This window comes from Lissotriton vulgaris, chromosome 3_1 (assembly GCF_964263255.1).
Source record: "Lissotriton vulgaris chromosome 3_1, aLisVul1.2, whole genome shotgun sequence".
In the NCBI taxonomy this organism is placed as follows: domain Eukaryota; kingdom Metazoa; phylum Chordata; class Amphibia; order Caudata; family Salamandridae; genus Lissotriton; species Lissotriton vulgaris.
Window position 1 is genome coordinate 1796731830 of NC_141689.1, and position 20686 is coordinate 1796752515.

General features: G+C 42.0%; 1 protein-coding gene across 1 annotated transcript in view; it reads left to right on the forward strand.

Moving 5' to 3' along the window:
- INPP4B (inositol polyphosphate-4-phosphatase type II B) overlaps window positions 1-20686 on the forward strand; it is a 2612828-nt gene that overhangs the window by 17383 nt on the left and 2574759 nt on the right. Inside the window, exon 2 of the mRNA XM_086962227.1 lies at window positions 19477-19521. Within this exon, the coding sequence (XP_086818353.1) occupies window positions 19477-19521 (45 nt within the window). The remainder of the gene's footprint in view (window positions 1-19476; window positions 19522-20686) is intronic.

A 20686-nucleotide genomic window follows, 5' to 3' on the forward strand; every position in this document is an offset into this window, starting at 1 on the left:
TCTTCCACCTTGATAGCTACTTTTCCCCACATGACAAGATATTTTTCACCCGAATCAAACACAGGTCCTGCTTTAGATTTCGGCAGGCAGGTTACTCCGTCACAACAATATCCTATGGGATTTATATTTCGGTGGACGGGATATCCATCACCGTTGTGACAGAGTATCCCATCCGCTGAAATCTACCTCAGGCCCATAGTCCTAAAATGTATGTACTTTGACCATCTGAAAATCTTTTCTGTGCACAAAAGCAACGGTTTACATTATTTTTCTCGGCATACTTTGCTTATATAGGGTTTTGTATGCATAATGGTATTGTACAGAAGAAATAGGTTAACTATACATTTTGAGAAGAACTATTTCGCAAATGTCTGGAAAATAAATAAGCACCATAAATTGATAGACAAGTGAGCAGTGAGATCCTCTCCCTGACCAACAACCCAGCCGCCGCCAGAGCCAACCTTCACGAAGGAATGAAAGAGGTAGCCGAGTGGATGTCGACCAGCCGCCTGAAGCTGAACTCGGACAAGACGGAAGTCCTCATCCTGGGATCCTCGCCCTCCGCCTGGGACGACTCCTGGTGGCCCCCCGCCCTGGGCACCGCACCCAAACCGACAGACCACGCACGCAACCTGGGCTTCATCCTGGACTCCTCCATGACCAAGCAAGTCAACGCCGTCTCCTCGTCATGCTTCAACACCCTGCGCATGCTACGGAAGATCTTCCGGTGGATCCCCACCGAGACCAGGAAGACTGTCACTCAGGCATTCGTCACCAGCCGACTGGACTACGGCAACGCCCTCTACGCCGGAACCACCGCCAAGCTCCTGAAGAGACTCCAACGGATCCAGAACGCCTCAGCCAGACTCATCCTCGACATCCCACGACACAGCCACATCTCCGGACACCTAAAAGACCTGCACTGGCTCCCGGTCAACAAGAGAATCACCTTCCGTCTCCTTACCCACGCACACAAAGCTCTTCACGACCAAGGCCCGAGCTACCTCAACAACCGCATCAACTTCTACGCTCCCAAACGACACCTCCGATCAGCCAGTCACGCCCTCGCCGCCGTCCCCCGCATCCGAAGAACGACAACAGGAGGAAGGTCCTTCTCCTACCTGGCCGCCAAGACCTGGAACTCCCTCCTGACCGACCTGCGCCTGACCCAAGACCACCTCGCCTTCAGGAAGAAGCTCAAGACCTGGCTGTTCGGGAAGCAGCAGCACCCCCCCCCCCCTAGCGCCTTGAGACCCTCCGGGTAAGTAGAGCGCTCTATAAATGCCTATGATTGATTGATTGATTGAGTGAGCGCTTGACTAATACCGGTTAATTGGAGTTGCTGTTTGCAGGTGGGGCCCACTTATTTTTAAGGACTGGCACTTTTACGCATCGGACATTCACCCAGTGTAAGAGAGAGAAAAGCACAAACTGATAAAAGGGGTAAGAAGAAAAATACTGAACAACAGTGACAAAGGGCGAAAGCAAGAATGAAAAAGAACCTGCAAGACAGAAATCAAGATACAGGGAGCATCTGGTAGTGGAAGAAAGATCCAAGAGGTGGAATCCAGAATTTGCATCCTTGATATTCAGCGATCCCAACGTTCTTCAGCACTGTCTGCAGGGTGAGAGAAAACCTTTGAGCACCGGCACATATTATTTTACAAATTAAGCACTGTATAAAAATCCAGCAAAGTGCCGTATAGCTGGCTAATGACTTGGAAATCAAATCCTAAAGGAGGACAGAGAGCCATGATCCCTGTATGGCTCATTTCCGAAAAAAAATTACATGTACATATATATATAGATATATGATACATTAGCAGATATATAAAAATAAACAGAACGCTTCGAATAGGCGTTATACAGCTGTATTCCTGCAAGTGTCAATAGCAAGTTGATATATTGATGAATGGCCCATTTAAAAAACACTATGGCCCAAATTAAAGGTCTGCAAAAGAGAGGGGGGCAAATGGTAATAATATTGTTGTTTTTTTTGCAGCGGTTGAAAAGTTCATAGGACACCAACACCAGCTTCTCATGCGATTTTACACTTTTTAGGTATTAAGGTATGTTATGTGAGAGTATGGAAAAAAGTTTGAAAGACCTAAAATAGAAAAATGTTTTTAAATCAGTTTGAAAATGGTGTGATGGTTGCAAAAAAAATAGTTTAAAAAAAAATTAAATTGGGGTGTGAGGGTTAGTGTTAAAGATACTGGCCCTGATTCACAAACTACATTTTTAGTGCGTAAAGTATTACTATTTACTATACAACACAATTCATAAAACTAGGAGTGTAAATCTCCACTTATGGGGAGATCGTCACACATGTAAGTTTGCTGCTTGGTAGTAAAATTGAGAGGGACCTGGTGGTGGCTGGAAATAGAGAAATAGTCCTAAATTAGTTGTTTTAGGGAGGAGTAAATAGGACTTTAGAGCGGGACAGACACCCATCCTCCAAAGAGTAGCCTAACTGCTATTCACAAGCTTCAATTCTAAAGTTACTACAGTCAAAATGGACCCAAAACAGTTGTAAATGTGCTCCAGCTGAAATCTGGGGTAAGTCCAGCACCACACATGGCCAACCACTTAAACTGCAATTCCCTCCCATAGAAAATAATGGAACTGGTACTGCAATTTCCTCCCATAGAAAATATAAATATTGGAAGCGGGTACTTATAATAGAAACAAGTAGGAAATAATGTTTAAATTAATTCATTTTTTAAAACTTTTTGTAAAGGTATTTAAATAAAAAAAATGTAAGGTTAAAAAATATATGAATAAATATCATTGTATTAAAAAATATTTGATAACCTTTTTATTTTAAAACAAACAGTTTTTGATAATAAAATAAAATTAATTTAATGGAATTCTCTATATCACTGCCATTTTGGATATTTTATAAGTAAGGATATATACATTTTACTTTCGGTGGGTGTTATATTCTATGGTTTATTGTTGACAGCCTATCTCCTTAGTCTGTCTCTTTGGTATTTAGATTGTTGATGGGGGATTCTATGTTCTGGATTCGTGGCTTGTCAGTTACGCCAGACCTCTGTTCCAGGCTGTTGTTCTTGGTTGATGCTATGAAGGAATTAAGAATAAAGAAGTCTTCCTTCTATCAATTGGACTTCTCTACTTATTGATTAACCGAATTTAAAATTGGCGACGAGGACGGGATATTTTTTCCTTCATCCTCAAATGTCCCTCGAACGATTTGGGAACTGAAAAGATTTTGGATTTCAAAGATCTTGCCTGAGCGCTGTAGCGGAATAAGATTTGTGGTCAGGTCGTATTTCATTTACTATATTTCGACCTGTGACTTTCTTTTATTCTTCCGTGAGCGCATTTCTCTGCCTGGAAGATTAATTTAACTGCGCACTTACTCACCATTCGTTGTGCTTAGAATTCTGAACCTCCGGAGTTCTACGGCCATCTTCCACTCCCTCACAGCCTTGCTACTCGTCATTTCACATACTGTTTGATGATGTAACACGTACGCAGCGTGACGAGCCGCCATCTTTGATTGGTTTACGTCGGTAATTTGAAACCCGTTTAATTTCATTTTATTCATTGTGATGATGTGCTTGTGATGATGTGCATTTCCAAATTATAAGGCTCCTTGGCAGAACTTGTCTACTTCTTCGATTTCATCGTGCTAAATTCTGTTATTCAAGGTGCATTATTTCTTCACGATGATGCACATATCACTTCTGGTTTAAAAACACGTATTCATTGTGCACATCTAATTTACAAAACTCATTGGCAGGACTTATGTGCATTTTCGATTTCTACGTGCATCATTTCTTCACGATGATGCACACATCTATTATTTAAAGTTTCTTACTCAAGTTGCACAACTTTATATCGATGATGTGCACATCTGTGGAATTCTACGCGCACTGTTTCATCATGATGATGCGCACATCTCAACTTTAAAATTACTTGTTTTACAGCAATTGAACACTCATCGAGCATTTTAATATTCACCTCAGTTAATTGAAATTTTAACATATCTTCATCTTTTAGCATTATTACACGTATACTCTCTGTTCTCTTGTGTTTATTTTTATTATTTTTTGTGAATTTTGAAGTGATTGAGGTTATTGATTTATGATGACAAGTAACATAGTTACTCCTCCTTATTTTGTAGCAGAACCTGGTGTTCTGAAAACTAAATGGAAACAATGGTTTTGGAAATTATATCATAGCATTAGATGGTCAAAAATTCGATCCTGTTAGGAAATTAACACTCCTCTATAATAGTTTAGGTGCAGAAGGTCAACGCATCTTTGACGATTTACCTCCAGTTACTCCATCTAATGAAATGGATTGGGACAGTTTTAAAGAAGCTGCTTCCAGACTTGCGAATTATTTCACTGATGAGACCAGTGTTGTTGTCGAAAGACACAAATTATACACTAGACGTCAATTCGAATATGAATCTATTGACACCTTTTTGAGAGAATTAAGGTATTAATTGCCACTTGCGAATTTGCTGGAAATATTGATTCCTATCTAACTAATCAATTAATAGTGAATTGTTTCAGCAAAAAGTGCAAGAGAGGTTACTTTGTTGTAGGGACCCGTCCTTAAAAGAAACTCTTGAACTAGCCAGGGGTATAGAAAGGTCTGTCTCTTCTCAGAAAGAATTGAATAAGAACCAAATTGAGTCTCTTAGTGAAACAGTTAATGCTTTGAGTACAAAACCTAAGTTCTACCCTAGCAAAAATATGGACAATGTAAAAGATTCGAAGAAACCTAGTGCACGTTATAGATGCGGATCACTTCTGCATTTAGCCAACGCAAAGAATTGCCCTGCCCTTGGTAAAACGTGTTTAAATTGCAAAAGACAGGGGCACTTCACAAGACAGTGTAATAATAATCCTGTAAAAGTTAGTGCTATAGAGAATGTAGATGATTTTGCAGTAAATAATGTTTGTACTGTCAAAGGTTCTAAGAAAATTGTTTTATATGTTGACTCTGATTTGGATGATGGGGATCCTGTGTGTGATGTCACCATTGGTAACGTGAACTTACAGATAACTGTTGATTCGGGTTCACCAGTTACAATTATTACTGATATTCTATTTGATGAACATTTGAATTCTGTCCAATTACTTTCCCCTGATATCCATGCCATTTCTTTCGGTGGTCATGATATTGATATGTTAGGTTTCTTTCATGACAGTATTACATTTCAGGACAGATGCATTTCAACTAAGATATATATAGCCAAGAAAGGGTACAATATTTTAGGCTGGAAGGACCAAGGAAAATGTAAGATGGTTTTGAGACCTGGTACTTCTTGTCCTATCTCTTTAGTTGATATCACTACTACTAATTTCTCAATAGATCAACTACTCATTAAACATGATGCATTGTTTAGGGACAAATTAGGTTTGGTGCACAATTTTGAACATCAGATTGTCTTAAAGAAAGATGCTGTTCCAGTTGTTCATAAAGTGAGGAGCGTCCCACTTCCCATCAGGGCTCAAATTAAACAACATTTAGAGCAATTATGTTTAGACAAAGTCATTGAGCCTATTTATTCATCTGAGTGGGTTGCTCCGATCGTTATCGCTAAAAAAAAGGGCTCTAAAGATATCCGATTATGCATTGATTTAAGATCGCTAAATAAAAATATTTTAATTGATTGTTTCCCTTACCGAAAATACAAGACATGCTAGCTCAATTAGGTGAAGCTAAAATATTTTCTTGTCTTGATTTAAGATCCGCCTATCATCAGGTGGAACTCTGTGAGGATTCCCGTTCTTTAACTGCTTTCAACACTCCATTTGGTCCCCACAGATTTCTAAGAATGCCTTCTGGCCTGGCTTCAGCCGCTTCTGTTTTTCAGAAGTTAATGTTCCAATTATTTGGTGAGTGCAGTGACGTTCTTGCATATCAAGACGATATCCTAATCTACTCAAAAAATACTGATGATCATTAAAAAAAATTATCAGAGGTTCTTTGCATTTTGGAATCCAATGGTTTCACAGTTAAAAAAGAGAAGTGCAAATTATTGGTGGATAACATTGATTATCTTGGCCATCACATTTGAGGTCTTGGCATTTCTCCAAAACAAGATCTCGTTAAAGCCATTGTTGATAGCCCTTGTCCCATAAATAAAGACCAATTGAGGTCTTTTCTTGGGTTATGTGAGTACTACTCAAGATTTGTGGATTGCTTTGCATTACAAACTGAACCGTTCCGGAAATTACTAAGGAAAGGTGAACATTTCATGTGGGATGATTCCATAAACAAAGTTTTCCTTGATTTAAAACATCTTATTGTAAATGCTCCTGTTTTACATTCTTTTAGAGATGACATTCAGTCTGTTGTTACTGTCGATGCCAGTGGTGTTGGACTTGGTGCTGTACTTTCTCAATTGGTAGATGGTGTGGAGAAAACTGTCGGGTTTGCGTCTAGATCCCTCTCCTCTTCTGAGCGACGTTATAGCACCATTGAAAGAGAAGCCTTAGCTTGTCTGTGGGCCGCTAAACATTTTGAAACTTTTCTCTGGGGCAGGAAATTTATGTTAGCTACTGACCACAAACCGTTAGTTTTTCTTTTGTCTAAAAAGGATCACGACAATGTCAGTCCTAGGTTAGTAAGGTTACTTTCTAGGATGTTTGAATTCAATTTTTGCATCAAACACATTCTAGGTCGAAAAATCCAATGTGCTGATTTCTTGTCTAGGTGCCCTTTAAGTGATTCTGTTAATTCTTTTCTCCATGATGATGACATTGATTGTGTTGTTGGTTTGGTTGATGGTTTAGTTGTTCTAGAAGGTACCATTACAGCGCAGAGTGGTTGGAATTTTCCAAACTTGATGTTGTTCAAAATTTGGTGAAAAGTCATGTCACCAAGGGTTGGCCAAATGAAAGAAATCTGGATTTAGGTTTGCGACAGTTTTACAAAATTAAAGATGAACTTACAGTGGAGAATGATTTTCTCATGAGGGGAACCTTATTGATACCTCCAAACAAACTTAAAACTAAATTGTTAAACTTGGCTCATCAGGGTCATCTTGGTTTAACTGACACCAAAAAGAGGTTAAGATTATATTACTGGTGGCCTGGATTGGATGTTGATGCAGAGAATTTTGTAGGACGTTGCACTAGTTGTTTGGATGCTGACAAATCTTTAAAGCTTCGAAATACCCCTCCTCATCCGGTCGCTTTTCCTCATGGTCCATGGGAAAAGTTAGGCATTGATTTTATCGGTCCAATGTATAATTTGTAATCAAACATGAGGTATGCCTTAGTTGTTGTCGACTATTTTTCAAAGTGGGTGGAATGTAAATTTATGTCCGAACCTACTACTGTTGCTCCTATTGAATTTTTGGATGAATTATTTTATAAAGAAGGTATCCCAAAATTTCTAATCTCTGACAATGGTATTCAATTTAAATCTCATGTTACACAAAATGTCTCTCCAACTTGGGTATTGAACATCTCACCATAGCCCTGTACATTCCTCAAGGAAACGGCATGGTAGAAAGGGTGAACAAAATGTTGAAAGATACTATTCAGTTAGCGTGCATGCAAGATATTTCTGTTTTTAAAGCAGTTCAAGAAAGACTATGGAATCATCACAACACTCCACACTCCACGACTGGGATCACTCCCTTTGTTTGGTTCTTCAAAACTTAGTCCTTCTTGGGTTCTAGATCAAACTAAAGTTCATGAAAAGTTGCCATCTATTGATCAAGTTCGTGAAAATGTGGAATGTAAACAGTCTAGAATGAAAATTATTATGATGATAAGTTGAAAACAAAGGAAGTACAGATTAATATTGGTGATTTTGTTAAAGTAAAAAGGCCTTTTAAAGGTAAAAATCAGAAATCAAAATTTTACCCTCCTACCAGAATTGTAAAAGTTTCTAAATATTCTGTTTTACTTGCTAATGGTAAGTGGTGGAGTAAGAGAAATGTTGTTCTTGTTAATCAAAAAATCTCAAAGAACTGTAAAGCCCATTTGGGTTACAAAGTTTTGGCATCTAATTTTCAATCCTCTGTTTCTTCATCCACTTGTGTTAATCTTCAGTCTGCCAGGGGTGGAGATGCATCTTCTTCATATTTGCCTTCCTTGGAGAGTACAATTGGATCCAAGTTTCAATCCTTTGTTTCCTCATCCATTTGTGATAATCTTCAGTCTGCCGGGGGTGGAGATGCATCTTCTTAATCTTTGCCTTCCCGGGAGAGTACAATCTGTTTGGATGGTGATGTTTCTTCTGAGAACTTAAATTGTCAAAATGAATTTGTTTTTTCTGGTGATGTGACATCTTCTCCCAGAAGGAGTAATCACAATACTCATGCTCCCACTTATCTTAAAGATTATATTCAATAATGTTTTTTTTAATTTTGTTTTCTTTGTTTTTGGAATGGGGGAGGTGTGTTATATTGTATGGTTTTTTGTTGACAGCCTATATCCTTAGTCTGTCTCTTTGGTATTTAGATTGTTGATGGGGGATTCTATGTTCTGGATTTGTGGCTTGGCAGTTATGCCAGACCTCTGTTTCAGGCTGTTGTTCTTGGTTGATGCTATGAAGGAATTAAGAATAAAGAAGTCTTCCTTCTATCAATTGGACTTCTCTACTTATTGATGAACCGAATTTAACAGTGGGTTTTATTAATACATCTATAAAAAATATAATTTTAGTATTTTTATATTATTTACATATCTGGTTCCAAAATAAGTCAGTAGTACTGTAGACTTTTTCCATTTTGTTCTACATTTTAAAATAAATATATAAAATTATTTTACATTGATATTTATCATATAAATACTTTTGCCATTTTTTATGTTTAATAAACCTTTAACATTTTCCCCATGCTTTACTGTAGGAAGAGCTCCACCCCAGAACTCTGCCTACATGGGAAAAACTAGTATTAGTACCGGACTCAAATAACTTAGGGCCTGATTACGATGGCGTGAAGACCATCACTGACAGGCTGTCAGTGGCGGTCTCCCTGCCATCGGAAGAGGGATCTTCGTTCCCCATATTATAATGGCTTCTGGACAGGTGGCGGTCGGAAACTTTGACCGCTACAGTCCCAACAGGCGGTCTGTATCCGACCACCTGTCGGACCTCACTGTTTTCACTGACTGGCAGCGGTGCCTGACGGGCACGCAGTAGGGATTACAATATCCCTTTCCGCCGGTCTTTCTGCAGCGGTCAACCTGCACCAAAATGGTAGGCGGAAATGGATTTGGGGGCCCTTAATGGGCCCCATCTAATCACTTGGACAGGGAACATAGGCCCTGGGGTGCACCTATGGTGTCCCCCTACATATCCCTACACCATGTGGTAGGAACTGCATGGTGCCTGCTACGTAGTGCAGGGATATGTGTGGGGTGTCTGTTTTGTCTTGCAGTGGGTACTGCAAAGCACAGCACCGGCTGCAATACACAACATGGGCAATGCAACCACCACAGTGGCGGTCGCATTGTAATTTTCCCTATGGGACCACTACCTTGTAGGTGGGTGGTCCCAAATAGGATACAATGGCAAACGGACTGAAGTCTGTCTGTCATCACAATGACCCCCTTATTTTAAAATTAAATATTTAATTAATTTAAACATATTGAATAAAATTATTTTAAAGGATTTAATAAAGAAAAATCCCAACAAAAGTAAAATATTTATATGTACCTACTGTGTATTCACAATTACAAAAAGGCTTGTATAGAATTATTTTAAATATTTAAAAAAGTTACATTTATTAATTAAAGATTATTAAAATATTTAATCATGAAATATACTTCATTTCTATATATTTTAACATTAACTTTTAATGTTTTTAAAATGTTGTAATAAATAAATTCATTTTAATACTATTTGCAATGGGGTTCTAATTTAAGCCTCCGTTTCTGTTGTTTTCTGTATGTGTGTGTTGCATTATCAGTGGTTGGCCATGTGAGGTGCTGAACTTACTCCTTGTTCCTTTTTGATTTTAGTAGCTTGACACTTTTACATTTGGCTTAGTTCCATGTTTCTGAGTATAGAGACATATAATTTGTAGTAAATTTGCTCTTGGAAATAATGAAGAACCAAAAGTATTTAATTTTTTCATGTGTTTTCTGAATAGGCCCTGTTATCTTGGTCACAGCCAAGGTAAAGGTCACATTGGGTGTTAGGGTTAGAGTCATGCTTAGGGTTAGCATGGGTGCTACTGTATGTGTTCTCATTAGGCTCAGTGTTCGTCTCGTGACAGGAGTCAGAATAATGGTCACTGGTTTATATTTTGCATAGGGTTATTTCAATTACTGCTGTAATTAGGTTCAGTCTTTTTATTAGTGATCTTTATGTATTTTGCACAGAGAATACACATTTTTAAACTATTTGTTGCTCACTTTTAATTGCAAACCTATGGCCTGATTGCAGATTAGAGAGCATATTTCAAACCCTGCACAAATAATAGTTTGTGAAGAGATTGTAAATCAATAATTATAACACCCGTAGTCTTCCCCAGACACATTTTTCTTGAAAAACAAAAATATGTTGGGGGGGAGTAGTTCCCTGAAAAATATCGATATCTAAGGATTTTGGTATAATAAATATAACTTTTTTATGTTTATTCCCCACCTCAAGGGCAACTACTTTTTTATAGGAGTTTTTTACTGCACCTTATAAATACCTCACTCCAGGTAATAGTATGTGACAACATATTTGCTACTTTAAAATATGGACCATCAAAGGATTTACCTGTTGCCTAAACTGTCTGAAGAATGTGAAGTCTTTCTGAGGGTGAAGTCGTACAGTTTCCCAAATGCACTCAACTTGGGCATATTGCTGAAGGGAGACAGGGCCAAATCCCGGATGAGGTCGCTGGAGCTCCAGGAAGGACTGGGGTGATAGAGAACTAGCTCATGGGAAATTTTTCAGGAAGCAAGATAAAGAATGTGTCCTGGGACAATTTAGGCATAAGGAACACACACAAAAGACAAATGAGAGTAGGAGGCTCTGATAGAGGACCACCATCAGAAGTCCACCTAAAGCCCCCTACAGCAGCAGTCAGATTTTCACTTCTGCAAAGGACAGCCTAAAGTGTCCCCCTTATCTTTACTTTATAATCATTGCACATCTCAAAGCCCAAGATATTTAACTAAATTGCAAAAACCTTCCAACTTTACATACACTACTTAACCCTTTCTGTGCATTGCATGACCAGGAGCCATCCGATGCCACAGTTCTCATGTGTGTCGGATGGCTCCTTACTGTCCGTGCACATGGTACAAGAAATTTCCTTTCAATTAAAACAGCCTCAGAAGCTGAGGAAGAGCTTCCCTAGCTCCTGAGGCTGTTCAGATTGTTTCTCTGAAATGACGATCAGCACGCATGTCGTGCTGACGTCATTTCAAAGAAACTGAAATGAGCTGATCGACTCATTTTAGTTTCACTGCTTCGGTGCTCAGGGGGCTATCTCAGCCCTCTGAGCACCGAGGCAGACAGGAGATTTATCATTGGAAAGGGAGAATCTCCCCTTTCCAGTGGTACCCCTACCTCGTGGATCACTGCTTGGGGATTGCCTCAGCCGGGCAACCCCAAGCAGGGATCCACCCACTAGGCACCAGGGACCAGGGAGAGGGTAGGGGCCCCTTGGGCAAGGGCTTTTGCTCCCCCCCAATGTTTCCCCAAAGATCAGTCGTTGTCCCCCCCTAGGGGGCAGATGGTATTTAGCTTTATGTATTTAGGGGTGGGGGCATGCCAGTGGCCCAACCCCCCTAAAGAATTCCACAATCCTTCTGCCCCCGGGAGGCAGATGGGAAAATAGCACTCCGTCTGCCCCCGGGAGGGGGGGCAGAAAGCACACTAGGCACCAGGGATTTGTTTTATGCATATAGGTGTGGGGGCTTCCCAAATTGGGCATGCCTATGCCCACCCAAACTCCACACACTTCCTGCCCCCCGGGAGGCAGATGGGGGGCAATAACCCCTGATATGCCCCCAAGGGTGGCAGAAAACTCACTAGGCACAAGGGATTTTTTTTATATGTAGGGGTGGGGGTTGCCCAAAATGGGCATGCCAGTGCCCCCACATCCCAAAGAGAATTGCCACAGTCTTTGTGCCTCCCCCAGGAGCCAGATGGGGCAATGCCCCTGCTGTGCCCCCCCGGGGGCGGGCAGAAATCACACTCGGCACCAGGGATTTTGTTTTTATGTATATAGAGGTGGGGGCTGCCCAAAATGGGCATGCCAATGCCCCACCCCCAAAAACAATTGCCACAGTCTTTCTGCCCCCCACCCCGGAGGCAGATGGGGCAATAGCCACTGATTTGCGCCCCAGGGGAGCAGAAAGCCCACTAGGCACCAGGGATTTTTTTTGTTGCAGGAGTGGGGGCTGCCCATAATGGGCTTACTAACGCCCCATCCCACAAAAAAAGTATTTCTGACCCCAGAAGGCAGATCTGGGCACACATTTTTGCTGTTTCAGTGATGTTTTTGGTCTTATCTGCCCCCAAGCAAGGGGGTACAAAACCACTAGAAACCAAGAAGAGTTTGTGTGTGTGTGAACAGGAGTGCGGCTGATGGTCTGTGTGTACTGACCTTTGGCTGGCATTTTGCTGGCGGTGTGTGTAGACTTTCACTTGGATAATGATGTGTGCGGACTTGCATTTGATGATGGTGTACGTAGATTGGTGCTTGTCTGGTGGAGTGCGTGGAGTTTCACTTGGCTGGCAGTGTGTGTGGATGGTGGTGTGCATGTACTGACTCTTGGCTAGCAGTGTGGCTTGCATGGATCCACCAGCGTTTTCTTACCCAGAATCACCCACAATCCTCAAATGTACTTACAAAGTCACATTTTCATCACATTTCTGGCTGGATAAATTGTAGAATCACAGTGCAGGCACAAAGTTCATACCACCCAGCGTTCCCCCTGGTCTCCGGAGAAAAATGTTACCTCACTTTTCTCGGTGCCCAAAGTAGCCTCAGCCTAAAAACCTGTAAACCAACAGCCCTTTTGGACCCCCTTTGGAATCCCCTCAATCTCTACACGTTTTTCAAATTTCCATGTCATAGGCACGTGGGCCATCCACACAAGTAAGGTATCATTTTTATTGGGAGACTGAGGGGAAGGCTAAGTGGTAGGAAATTTGTGCCGAGCGGTGATCCCTCAACTTTCCCACACAGATATTAGAGGTACATGTGACTTTTTAACTAAATTTGAGGTTTGCAGCGGATTATGGGATGGAAAATGTTGGGGGATCAATACAAGCCACACCTCCCTGGACTCCCACAGGTGTCTAGTTTCCAGAACTGTCTGTTTTTGTTTAGGTTCCCCATGATGTCTGCAAGCCAGGGACCAAAAACATAGGCGCCTATTTATCTATCACAAAACGGCCTGGTTTTTCAAAGGGGTCACCTGCGTTTTTGGTCCCGGGCTCAGCGGCCATCTAGGGAAACCTACCAAACCCAGACATTTCTGAAAACTCTACAATTAGGGGAGTCCAGTGAGGTGTGGTTTGAGTGGATCTCCCATCATTTTCTTTCCCAGAATTCCTTACAAACCTCAAATTTAGCTAATAAAATCAAATTTTCTTTAAAAAAATGTGCGGGAATGTTGTAGGATCACCAGGCCGCCACAAATTTCTTACCACCCAGCAGTGCCCCAGGTCCCCTGATAACAATGGTACCTCACTTGTGTGAGTAGGCCTAGTGCCCATTACAGGAAATGGCCCAAAACTTCAAAATTATCGATCGCAAAAATATCTGCTTTTGCAAAGGAGTCACCTGCGTTTTTGGTCCTGGGCTCGGCGGCTAGCTTGGGAATCCTACCAAACCCAGACTTTTCTGAAAACTAGACACCCATGGGAGTCCAGGAATGTGTGGCTTGCATGGATCTCCCAACATTTGTCTACCCAGAACCCCTTACAAACTTCAAATTTAGCAAAACAAATCCTATTTTTCTCACATTTATGTGTGGGATTACCACACTAGCACAACTTTCCTTACCCAGCGTTCCCCTCAGTCTTCAGAGTCAAATGATACCTCACTTGTGTGTGAGGGTATTAGAAATGGGGGTCTCTAACTAAAAATGATTTGCACTTTTGCCCAAATAGGGACTCTTCCTTCTAGTCAGGATAAGGGGGATACACTACTAAAATAACCCCTGCTCACCCCCTTGGTTGCTTGGCACAGACAGGCAGGCTTATCTTAGAGTTAGTGTGTAAAGCATTTGCACATAGCTAACAGTAATACAGTAAAAACACTACAAAAGGACTCCACACCAGTTTTTTTTAACCATAACCAATATTTATCTGTGTAAAAACGATGGAAGACCAACATACAATAATCAAAAGTAAGCACTTTGCAAGTATGACTCGAAAATGCAGTTCCTCGAAGTCGGCAGCTCCGTCCGGTGCTACAGCAGCGCTGAAATCAACAGAATTCAACAGTTACGTCTGGCTACATTGGTGCGGACCAGCTTTAGTGTCGTCAGACTCATAAACAGTACCTTTGGTTCCAGCTGACGGTGTCAGTACGGGACGGTCGTGGCAACTATCTAGGTTGCAATCGAGGATGCCTTCAAGTTGCGGTACATTCATCAGCTTGGTAATGGTCGTCCAGCAGCATTGGTGAGACCAAGGCTGGGCTGCAGAGTGTGGCGGTGCTCGTTGCGGTGCCAACAGGTCACGGTGCAAGCAACAGTGGCAGTTGTTGGGAGCTGGCGTCAGTCGGCCCAGACCACAATGTGGGACGGGGTGGTGCATCGTGTAATTTACGAGCAGTGCCCCAAACCATGGTATGGTCACATGTGTCGCACTGCGTGGGCAGCAACAGTCATCGGTAAGACCAGGGCGGCAGATTGAAGCAAGGAGGTGCAAAGAGCGGTGCCCATACGTCACGGTGCAAGACGCAGCTTGGTGGCAGCAGTGGTTGCCGTTGTTGGTGAGACCGGGTTGCAATGCGAAATGCGGCAGTGCCCTCTGGGGAGCCTTTAGAACATGGAGCCCACAGCGGTGTCGGTGACGGTGTTGGCTGCTTTCCCCCTCTGTGGCAACTGAAACCACAGTTCCAGAGGTGGTACCCCGAGGTAAGTGAAGTTTTGATGTCCTGAGACTTCATGAACAGGAGCAAAGCTCTATTTCAAGCCCTTGGAGATACTCAGCGACAAGTTGAGAAATTTCATTTCAGTATTTTCACTGCCCAAGGCAGAAGCAGCAACTACAGGCCAACCCAACAAAGCAACAACACACCAGTACTCCTCCTAGCAGTTCTTCCAGCTCTTCTTCTTGGCAGGTTCCTTGATTACAGTGAGTTCTAAAGTTCTGGGGTTGGGCCCCAATATTTATACTACATTTCTCTTTGTTCTCTTGGGCAGAGTGTCTATGCTTAGTCAAAGCCAGTTTGGTTTTCTCTGGTCCAGCATCTCGGCAGGAGGTGGAGATAGCATTGTTTAAGGCAGACCAGGACCTTTCAGGTGCAAGGGAATCTCCTCCCACTAGCCCTGACTCATCCAGGAAAAGAAGGATACACCTCGACCCCCCCATTGGCTGTCTGAAGAGAATGCACATCCCCTGCCCCTGTCACTCCAAAGCCAGACAGTCAATCCACAACCAAGCAGAGGCACGCAGGATGGCAAAGCAAGAAAATACCTACTTTCTAAAAGTAATATTTTCAAACACAAAATATAAAAATCATCTTTACTAAAAGATGCATTTCTACATTCTGAGTTCAGGCATACTAAACTTCATTTCTTCATCTTGTCCCAATGGGAAGATATACTCGCAAAATGTTACAGAGTATTCCCCATTCTATACATGCAAAATGTCACAGAGTATTCCCCATTCTCTCCTAGGAGACAGATAGCTCACTGGTTAGAGGCGGCAGACCCGAGAGCAGAGGACGGCCCGGGACCAGGGTTCGATTCCTGGCGCGGCAGGTTTCTGGACCAGGGTCAGGGGACTCGATAATTCTCTCGCCTCGGTGCCCACTCTGATCAGCGATCACACTCGGCAACTCTGGGCATTAGCTTGCCTCATCTTCACTAACGGCCCCACCAGACCGCTGGGGATGCCTGGTCTCACCCTGGAGATACCCATTAAGGGACCATCTCTCAGGGAAGCCAGGAAGGGTTTCGCAGCGGTCGAAGCGCCTTGGGACCCTCCGGGTAAGTGGTGCGCTATATAAATGCCTATACGTTTACATTTACATTACACTGTAGTTTATTATCAGGACATATCACACACACACCAGGACATGTCTTACCTTTCACATACACTGCACCATGCCCATAGGGGTACCTTGGGCCTACTTTAGGGGTGACTCATGTAATAAGAGGGTTAGGGCTTGGCAAGTGGGTGCGCTTGGCAAGTCGACATGGCAGTAAAAACTGCGTGCAGACACTGCAGTGGCAGGTCTGAGAATCCTTTGAAAGGTTGCTTCTGTGGGTGGCACAATCAGTGCTGCAGGCCCACTAGCAGTATTTGATTTACAGACCCTGGCACTCTCAGTGCATGTTACTAGGGACTAACCAGTAAATCAAATATGGCAATCATGGAAACAACAATTCATGATACAATTTACAATAGGAGCACTTGCACTTTAACACTGAACAGCAATGAGGACGTGCACAGAGACACTTAACCAGCAAAAACAGAGTCAAAACCAGAGGTCAGAAAGTAAAACGACAAGGGAAACACGCAAAAAATTACTTGCCAGGTCTAACAGTGGACCAAGAGCTTGTGACTGAGAAGGGCCTAAAGCGTAGAAATTGAGGGAATAGCACAGCGAGCTCTACGCGCTATATTTTTTTATATGCATTTTAGGCTGCATTGGACACCCACACAAGTGAGGTATTATTTTTATCGGGAGACTGAGGGGAATGCTGGGTGGTAGGAAATTTGTGCTGGCGCGGTGATCCCACACAGAAATGTGCAAAGAAATTGGATTTTTAACTAACTTTGAGGTTTGGAGTGGATACTGAGTTGGAAAACATTGGGGGACCCACGCAAACCACACCTCCTGAACTCCCCTGGGTGTCTAGTTTTCTGAATTGTCTGGCTTTGGTAGGTTACCTAGATGGCCGTCAAGCCCAGGACCAAAAACTCATGGGACCCCCTTGCACAACCAGGTTGTTTTGTGATTGATAATTTTGTATGCTTTGGGATGTTTCCTGTCAAGGGCACTAGGGATACCCACACAAGTGAGGTACCATTTCTATCTGGAGACCTGGGGGAATGATGGGTGGGTGGAAGTTTGTGGCTCCCTGCAGATTCCAGAACTTTCAATCACTGAAAATTGAATAAAATGTGTTTTTTTTTTACAAAGTTTGAAGTTTGCAAGGTAATCTGTGTAACATAAACTGGTGAGAGCCTCACAAGTCACCCCTTTCTGGATTCCCCTGGGTGTCTTGTTTTAAAAAAATGTACTGGTTTTCTAGGTTTCCCTAGGTGCCGGCTGAGCGAGGATCCAAAATCCACAGCTAGGCACACTGCGAAAAAAGAGTCTGTGTTCACTGGAAAAAAGTGACGTGCCCACGTTGCATTTTGGTCTGTTTTCTGTAACGGCCACTAGGCCTACCCACAGAAGTGAGGTCCCATTTTTATTGCGAGACTTGGGGGAATGCTGGGTGGGTGGAAGATTGTGGCTCCCTGTAGGTTATAGAACTTTCCATCACAGAAAAGTGAGGAAAATGTGTTTTTTTACAAGGTTTGAGAGTTGCAAGGGATTCTGGGTGACAGAACCTGGTTAGAGACACACAAGTCACCCCATCCTGAATTTCCCTGGGTGTCTAGTCTTAAAAAATGTACAGGTTTGCTAGGTTTCAATAGATGCAGGCTGAGCGAGGGTCCAACATCCACAGCTAGGCACATTACGAAAAAAGGGTCTGTTTTCACTGGAAAAATGTGGTGTGCCAACATTGCGTTTTAGGTCGTTTCCTGTCACAGGCACTAGGCCTACCCACACAAATGAGGTAGCATTGCTATTGGGAGACGTGAAAGAATGCTGGCTAGGTAGAGGTTTGTGGCTCCCCACAGATTCCAGAACTTTCCTTCACAGAAATGAGAAGAAAATGTGCTTTTTTTGACAAAGTTTAAGGTTTGCAGGGGATTCTGGGTATCAGAATCTGGGAAGAGAAACACAAGTCACCCCATCCTGGATTCTCCAGGATGTCTAGTTTTTAAAAAAATGTACAGATTTGCTAGGTTTCCCCATTTTCCGGCTGAGCTAGGGTCCAAAATCCACAGCTAGACACATTGCGAAAAAGGGTCAGTTTTCACTAGAGAAATGTGATATGTCCATGTTTGGTTTAGGGCCGTTTCCTGTCACAGGGACTAGGCCTACCCACACAAGTGAAGTACCATTTTTATCGGGAGACTCATGGGAACACAGAATTGTAGAACAAGTGTTATTACCAATTGACTCCCTATGCATCTCTGCCTACCAAATGTAAGACAATATATAAAAAAAAGTCAGTTTGAAAAATGGCCTCTAATTCACATGATAGTATGGGTACCCACAATTTTGGAGATGTGCAAATAACTATGGCTTCTAAACTCTGTATTTTGTTCCTATTTTGGAAATGAATAGGTGTCCATGATAACTATTTTTCACTCTTTATATTTTACCAAATTAATTTCTATATACCCCGGTACACAATGAAAATTCATTAAAAGGCATAGCTCAGTTACTCGCTCTGGGTTCCTCAGGTTCTTGGTGAACCAGCAAGTCCTATATATCACCACAACCAGAAGGTCCAGCGGATGTAATGGTATATTGCTTTAAAAAACCTGCCATTGAAGTTAAAGGTGAAAATGTTGGCACACACAGCTGTTTTTTTCAACTCAATTTCAATATTTCTTTATTTTAACTATTAGTTACCATAGGAAAACCTTGAAGGATCACCGCAAATGATCCTTTGCCAAATTCAGAATTTTGTTCAATATTTTTAAATGTATACCTTTCCGGGATCCATTATTGCTTTTGCACCCATTTCTACCGCTAACTGGAAGGAGGTTAAAAGCACAAACAATTGTAAAAATAAGTTATGTCCCAGTAAAATGTCAAAACGGTGTAGAAAATGTTGGCTTTCTCACAAAATTCTGCCTGTCTCCTAAAGCTGGGAAGATGGGGATTTCAGCACCACAAACCCTTTGTGGATACCATTTGCAGGAAAAAAACAGACACTTTGTTGGAAGACAAGGACACAAATTTGGCGTGTATACCTTATGTGGACAAAAAGTTACAGGACTCTAAGCCTGAACTACCCCAAAAAGACTTAGTGCGGGCGGTTGGGGGAGGCCTAGCAGCGAAGGGGTCAAAGAAGGACCTCTGTTTTAAGGAGAGCCTCTTACGGGACTTACCAATATGATTATTGTTTGCATGCAAAACAGAAGAGGAATATGCAAATCACAGCTTGGACTCCCTGAACTCTGCAGATAATTTGTTCTGGACAAATATTGTACTAATTTTATGACATTGATCATAAACCGCCACTGATCAATTGTATCTCTTTTCATGACTAGGTATTCAGAAGTTCCTAAAAGAGCCAAAGCTAGAGTTCAACCTTGGTAAGTAATTTTTTATTTCAAGTCATCCATAGCCTTCATTTTGTGTTATCCTAAGTTAATGTAACCAAGGTTCCATGTATATGCTTTAGAATGCATTTCTAAAATATTTGCTCAATGTTTAGTCAAGAACAATCTTTCTTTTAAACTAATTTTTGTTTGTGAACTAGGCTGACATATATATGTCAGCCTAGTTTATTTAGTGTTTTCTATAGCGCAAACATGACCCTGTAAAGGGTGTCAGAGCGCTTTACAGGAGCATTTCAACAATCCGAAAAGTTACATATTACAAGACATTACTGGTTTACGACATTTACACTTCTGGAAAGCATATAAACATATATAATAGTCAACAGATAGATTGCCATAAAGCCTCTTGAACTACAAAACCACAAGCAAACATATATGCAAGTCCATAACTGGATAGCGAGCTGCTTGCGTGAATGTTCAGCTGTAAGGATTTAGGCAATTGTTGCGATGGATGGAATTCTTCTAATGTGAGGAGGGAGCGAGTTCCAAATTCTCGGTGCTGCCCCTGAGAACGCTCGGTCATAAGTTATTTTCTTACAGAAACGAGCCGGTTTCAGTAGTAGTTCCGCTTTGCTCCTGGAGGATCGGGTCCCTCCCGAAAGCGTGAGTTTCTGAGCAAGGTAGACTGGAGTTTTGTCGTGTATTGCTTTATGGGTGATGCATGCCAGCTTGAAATGAATTTGTGCTTCGAAGGGCAGCCAGTTGAGGACTTTCAAGTGAGGGGAGATGTGGTCGAATTATTTTGATCCTGCTATAAGTCTTGTGGCTGCATTAAGACATGCTTTCAATAGGGTTGTTGAGATTTTGGGGAGCCCTGCCAAGGTAGTGCAACCATATTCGATCCTTGATATGACCAGTGCCTGAACTGCTGTTTTGAGGTCTGCTTTATTTAGAAATGGTTTTAGTTTTCGCAAGTAGCTTAAGTGGAACCTTGCGTTTTTTGCCATTGTGTTGATATGTACTGACATGTTCAGGTTTTTGTCCAGAATGATACCAAGTGATTTAGTCGAGTCAACAATCTTCGGAGTGCACTTTAGAGCAGTGATGAGGTTGGACCATTCTGCTATCAATATTTTGCTTTTCTGGAGTGTAATCAGTAGGAATTCAGTTTTCTGAGGATTTAGCTTCAAGTGGTTCT